This window comes from Lathyrus oleraceus, chromosome 4, assembly GCF_024323335.1.
Source record: "Lathyrus oleraceus cultivar Zhongwan6 chromosome 4, CAAS_Psat_ZW6_1.0, whole genome shotgun sequence".
Taxonomy (NCBI): Eukaryota; Viridiplantae; Streptophyta; class Magnoliopsida; order Fabales; family Fabaceae; genus Lathyrus; species Lathyrus oleraceus.
In genome coordinates, this window is record NC_066582.1 from 340660829 (window position 1) to 340667479 (window position 6651).

At 31.6% G+C, this 6651-nt stretch overlaps 1 protein-coding gene across 1 annotated transcript; it reads left to right on the forward strand.

The window, feature by feature from the left end:
- Positions 1-2194: 2194 nt before the first annotated feature.
- On the forward strand, positions 2195-4370 carry LOC127075388 (uncharacterized). Its single transcript, XM_051016863.1, has 5 exons — positions 2195-2499; positions 2614-2725; positions 3652-3717; positions 3845-4042; positions 4138-4370. Exons 1-5 carry the CDS (start codon positions 2298-2300, stop codon positions 4166-4168), a joined length of 609 nt encoding a protein of 202 aa, XP_050872820.1. The 5' UTR covers positions 2195-2297; the 3' UTR covers positions 4169-4370.
- The last annotated feature ends 2281 nt before the right edge of the window (positions 4371-6651 follow it).

The window sequence follows — 6651 nt, forward strand, 5'->3', positions numbered from 1 at the left end:
ATGGATAAACTGATGATAATATCTCACGGATCATGGGTAGAGAGTTATCAAGTCTTTACATATGTATGAATATTATGAGTAATATTTATACTAGATTGACCCATTATGAGAATACTACATAGAATGTTATGTATGTGTCATAAGTTATTCTCATGGTTATAGTGTGACATAATGATTTGATATTCTCTTTAGAAGAAGAATAGAACTATACTAGTTTGCATATAGTTTAATTCTTGTCTTCTAGTTGGCGCAACTATCTCTTATAACATTCTCTTTAGGGAGTGACACACCACATACCTGGAGTTCTAGATACATTATATGATGATGTGAGTGACACCTAGATGGTTCCACTTTATTTATTCATCTTTTACAAAAGCATTTATAGGCAGGATCTCCTAAGACATATATTTTTTTTAAAAGGAATTCATGATGGTGAGAAGACCGTCCCACTGACTGAACTTTTCTCTAGATATGGTGGGCTCACTGAATGTTTCCTTTGGTTTCTTCTCCCTTACAATGACAACGATGTGCTTGCCCTTTTCTTGCGTGAAAGGGTTTTATACCCATGGGGTTGTACTTGGGATTTTCACGCCTTGATGGCATGAAACGCATGAAATATGGATGCTTAAGATATTCAGTGAAGGGATGCCACTAACTTGGTCCATCTTGTTGTATTTTGTTCTCTGACTTTGAGTCATCTCCATCATGAAATCCTTCTATTTTTGGATAGCCTTAGACTAATTCTAAATGATCTCTATGAGGTCTTTGAGAAGGTCATTACCTTATGTTTAAGGAGAATTTTTCGTTTGCATGCGTGGGTTCATCATTCGATCAAATGTAAAGCGAAAACGTTTGAGGGCATTTCCCACCAACAAAGTCAAATACTATGGAATAATTTTTATTTTTAAGTGATGACGATGATGAGCTCATATACAATGGTGTTTTGTATTTTGTATCTGATGATGGGAGTGCACCTGTAAATATGTTGGCGACTCAATCATTGACGATTGCAAGTGTGAGGTTTAAGGTTTAGAATATTGTGTACCTAAGTCTTAACCACTCCTTAGAATTTTAGGTTATCGATGCTCTAAAACCTTCTTTGACCACCCTTAGGGTCGAGGATCAATAGGGTCCTCATGTTCGTCACCCACTAGTTGTGGTTTTTGTTGTTTCAGATCATGCACTTTGACCTATAATCATTTTGGCGTTATAGTTCCTCCATAGCGACAATCATCTTCACTATGCCAGTCAATCAGAAGATTAGATCGTATAACTAAAATTTTCATTCTCCATTAATGTTTACTAGTGTGTATATATATATATATATATATATATATATATATATATATATATATATATATATATATATATATATATATATATATATATATATATATATATATATATACCAAATTCTCTGTATTCATTAATACTGATTGATGATAAAACCCATGTCCATGTGTCAACATGAGGCCAATTAATGGGGATAAGTATCTATTTTCCTTTCTAAAACTAGATAATTGTGGATATTAAGATGTCTTGTGTGAATGACTTGTCCATATTAATTCTAAGTCGTCCTATTCGACTTTGTCCATTAACTTGAACTAGCTCAATCTTGCTCTATCGAATAGATTAAAAACTTGGTTGGAGTTTATTGAGTTTAAGTTTGGATTTATCATTACTTGTTGGATTGTACACAATCCCTTAAGCCTAAGACTTCTAAAAGCAAAATGTTTTAGATGAGAGATCACATTATACCATATATATATATATATATATATATATATATATATATATATATATATATATATATATATATATATATATATAATATATATATATATATATATATATATATATATATATATATATATATATATATATATATATATATATATTATATATATATATATATATATATATTTCTTCATCTTTTGTTTTAACTACATCGAAAAACAACACATATATTTAATCCAAAATATATATTTTTCACCAAGACAATTTTTATTTTTAATTTATCAAATCGTATCGAAGTCATAATTTTACTTATGAAAAATCATATTCAGACTATTTAAGAAATAAATTTTAGTAAAATTAAACGAATCAAGATTATTTATTTATTTTTCAAAATATATATATATATATATTTAGCAAAATAATAGAGTAGATTTTGGATATAGAGAGTTGTTAACAAGATGAATTGTGTATGACTTTTATTTACGTGGCATCATAAGAAACCGCTAACCACTATTGATTACGTAATTGATTTTAGAATCAAATAGGTGAACATTTGGAGAATGGCATCTCCTAGTTTTAGCCTATCTACACTACAAATTCCTCCCAATAGGCTAACCCAGAACCTTCATTCCAATCTTTTCTTCTCGCCTTCACGTCTTCCTACCAAACCCATACCAACAACACTTTCTTCCTCAATTCGAGCTATGGGCTCTTCACCTTCTTCTCACTCAAATCAACCAAACACCACAGAATTTGATTCAGGTAGGTATCCACTTTCTTCCACTCAGTGCTATATTACTCTCACTAAATCTATCTACATATGCTTATTGTGAATCCTGATGTGATTGCTTGAAAATGTCTCTCTGCGTTTTGCAGGATCTAATACCGTTGATTACAAATCTTTAAGCGATGTGGAATGGAAGAAACGCTTAACGGATGAGCAGTTTTACGTTACTCGGAAAAAGGGAACTGAGAGAGCTTTCACTGGGTCAGTTTAACACTAATCTCCCTCCTACTCTTGTTTGTCATTTGTTAAATTTCTAGTAAAGAACATGGTTCTGCATACTTGATTACAGAATTTTTGTACTTGTTGAAAACATGTTATTTGGTGGATGCCCCATTCTTAAATGGAAGTTTGAATGCACCTCATTGATTTTTGTTCTTCGTACAAATTGTTGAAGAGTCTCACATCGAATATATAATATATGATGTGAATATGTGTTTATAAATACGAGCAATCATCGCCTCACAAACTGGTTTTATAAGGTTGAATTCAAGATCAGTTGTTAATGCCTCAATTAATAGATACAAGCATGATTGCAATTGCATAAAGTATCACATAACAGTCTAATGATGTTTTGAATCTTGCACTATGTATGGAGCCTCTTTTAACCATAGCTTAATCATGAAAAAAATGTGAGACCATTTTTGTAGACCGCCTTGCACACGTACGTTCAAAGACGACATTCATGTCATTATATAATTCAGAGCAAGATAAGGAGGCATGGTACACATTCTTGTATCTAAAGTTTACTTCTGTATAAATTTTAGTCAAATTGATAAGAGGACCCTTAGTCTAATAAAAATTAGTTAGGATATTTCCTTAATTTTAGAGAATATTTTGTTACAAAAAGGAGGGAAAGAGATTAGAGAAGGCATTCAGAATGTTTGTTAGAAAACAAATAGGATCTCTGGTTTAGAAGCTTAGCTATGGATTAGGAGTTCATAGAACTCTAGTTTACATTTTCTTGTTTCATTTTCACCATTGTAGAGCCTTAAGCTCATCAATTCCATTAATTTACTATTTTGTTATCTTGATTATACCTATCCTATATTGCTGTAAGATTGTGATAGGATTTCATTAATGCTGACGCTACTATTTATTGTATTTAACTGTTTTTAAATTTATTTTAGGGAGTACTGGAATACCAAAACTGAAGGGACTTACCATTGCATATGTTGTGACACACCCTTATTTGAGTAAGTACTTTATGTATGTATAATACATGTGCGCGCTTGCGTATACTTACACACACTTACGCATTTATTTAACCAAATATATGGCCGGAATCATCTTCAACAAGTTCACTTGTTTTGTGTTTTTCAGATCATCTACCAAGTTTAATAGTGGAACTGGCTGGCCGTCCTATTTCAAGCCGATTGGTAAAAATGTAAAATCAAAGCTAGATTTGTCAATTATATTCATGCCTCGCCAGGAAGTACTTTGTGCCGCTTGTGATGCTCACCTCGGACACATTTTCGATGATGGTCCACCACCCACAGGAAAGCGTTACTGTATCAACAGGTAAAGAATCACTTTGTTGAATTGGGTTTCTTTTTCACTTGTATAAGTTCTTCACCTTTGTCTAGAAGTTTATGTTTTTTCTGGAATTTCTGCAGTTCTTCCCTTAAGCTCAAACCAAGGCAGTAAGATAGTGACATGTTTATCGCTGAGAAGCAGGTGGTTTAATATTGAAATGGTATAGCTGGAAAACTTGTAAATGGACCTGTGTATACTTTATACTATTATTTACTTTACTTGAAGAGTGAAATTGTAATGTGCTGATAGTATATCCAAGTACTTAACATGTGAAAAAGTAGTTTATTACATTATTGTACAATTTCTTATCTAACGAGGTTTAATCTCTGGTCCGTGGTTCGAAAAAGAATTTTTTTTTAAATATCCAGATTTTTCAAAAAAAATTCAAAAATACATCATTTTTCCAAAAAATTACAAAAATGACCAATTTTGACCCTAAAATACACCTAGGCGCCACCCTAGTTGGCGCCTACCCTTAAAGGGTAGGGCAAGTCGCCACTAGGAGTGGCGCCTACCCTTAAATTTTTTATTTTTTTTTAATATGTTTTTTTTTTTAATTTTTTTTAATTTATTAATTTAGATTTATTAAAAATTATATTAACTTATATTAATACATATATATATATATATATATATATATATATATATATATATATATATATATATATATATATATATATATATATATAAATAAAATTATTTACAAGATATATATATATATATATATATATATATATATATATATATATATATATATATATATATATATATATTAATTTATATATATATATGAATTTAATTTATAAGTAATTAATATTATTTATAAATTTTTGGAAAAAAAATTAATTTATATACGTGTAAATAAATATTTATACACATGTAAATTAATATATATATATATATATATATATATATATATATATATATATATAAGATATGATAGAAAATATCTTTAAAGATATAGATATAAAGATAATAAACACAAAATATTTTAATTTAAATAATACACATGACAAATATTATAAAGATAGAATTAAAATGCATTATTAATTTGGGATTTATCACATATGATGCGGTCCCTGGTACGATCCGCACGGGGGAGGTCTAATTACTCGCCTAGACGGTTCACGTGGTGGTGGTGCTTCCCTATTACCACCCCTAGTCCTAACGCGCCCCCTTGCCGTTTGCCGTTGTGGTTGGGTCGAAGTCCCTTCAGTGCTGTAGGAAAGACGGGTCCCCTCTACGCCCTCAAAGCTTTGTCTCGGTGGGACAAACTGACTACTGTTGGGTGCGCCCTCGAAATGTGGTATTTGGTAGTTTAGGGTTGAATCGGGTTGGCCAAAGAACAATGTTTGTTGTGGTGTGTAGTAGTCTTGTTGGTAATCCTCTTGTATACCCGTGTCGGGGCTAGGTGGAGGACTGGAAGAGCTCGGGACATTATCGTGATGGAAGTGTTGGGATTGGTGGATGTGGGGGGATTGATATTGTGGTAGGTGTTGGGACTGTTGATGGTGGTGGGAATGTTGAGGTTGGTGTTGGTAATTTTCATGGTATTGGGGTTGAGTTTGTGGTATGTATTGTTGATTTATAAATGATGTCAAAGCTTAATCCTTTGAACCTTATTGTTTTAGTAAAATGCATGATTTTAAATGGTTTAAAGGATACATCTCCAATAATCCATACACTTTAAATCCACCAATGTTAAGGGATTAAAAAAAAATTGGGTATCAAAAGTAAAAATCTGTTTGTTTTACATTAATGCTTTGCAACATTGTTAAATCACTATCCTATCAAAATAAGTTGTACATAGTATACATAGTATGTATTCAATGTTTCTTCAAGAAAGATGATCTAATGTTCAAAAGATTCTTTAGAAGTGACTCCTCGAGTAAATAACTATTTCGAAGGGAACTCATTTTTCTCAAGATTACTTGTGGTTTAATGTAAACTTATAAAACTCTTATAAAACTCTTAAGTTATTTTTTTTAATAAGTATTAAATTAATGCATAATCATTTTTCTTTGTTTCTGAAGCTAGCGAAAATATATCCGAACGCAACGCACGCTCGAACATACAACAAAATCGTCATCGAATTTTATTTATTCCCGAAGAAAAGGGAAAACATTGATAAAATTTCGAGGAAGAGATAACTGGATAAGGAAGTTGGTTATGCAAGGGGAAGGTGTTAGCACCCCTAACATTCGTTGTACTCAACAGAAACCGTTTTGATTGTTCTTTCTCGAATGATTGTTATATCTAAAGATTACTCGCGAAAGAATAAGGGAAAAAGAAAAAGAATAGATAAAATGTTCGATGAGGATTGGGGCCCTCATGCCTACGCATCTTTATAGTGCAATAAGGAATTCAGAGCTCCGTAGTTCATGGAACTAGTGGTGGGAGGTGAAGAGAAGTGTGATAACAAGTATGGTTTGAACCAAATGAGTAATATGATTTGGCTCCAAAAAGGGATGAAAACTGAACCCAAGAATAAAACTGTCATGAACCATATGTGGGGTAGCCGGAGCGTGGTGCCACTATATATGGTATGACCGAAAATAAAGAGAATTAAGTGTTTGGTTTTACAGCACAAATAA

What these genes read in the sequence shown, in the direction of transcription:
- LOC127075388 (XM_051016863.1), top strand. Translation starts at nt 2,298, where the DNA reads ATGGCATCTCCTAGTTTTAGCCTATCTACACTACAAATTCCTCCCAAT. An exon ending in ACTGAGAGAGCTTTCACTGG is followed by an intron (nt 2,726 to 3,651) that starts GTCAGTTTAACA and finishes AATTTATTTTAG; the next exon opens with GGAGTACTGGAATACCAAAA. An exon ending in TGTGACACACCCTTATTTGA is followed by an intron (nt 3,718 to 3,844) that starts GTAAGTACTTTA and finishes TGTGTTTTTCAG; the next exon opens with ATCATCTACCAAGTTTAATA.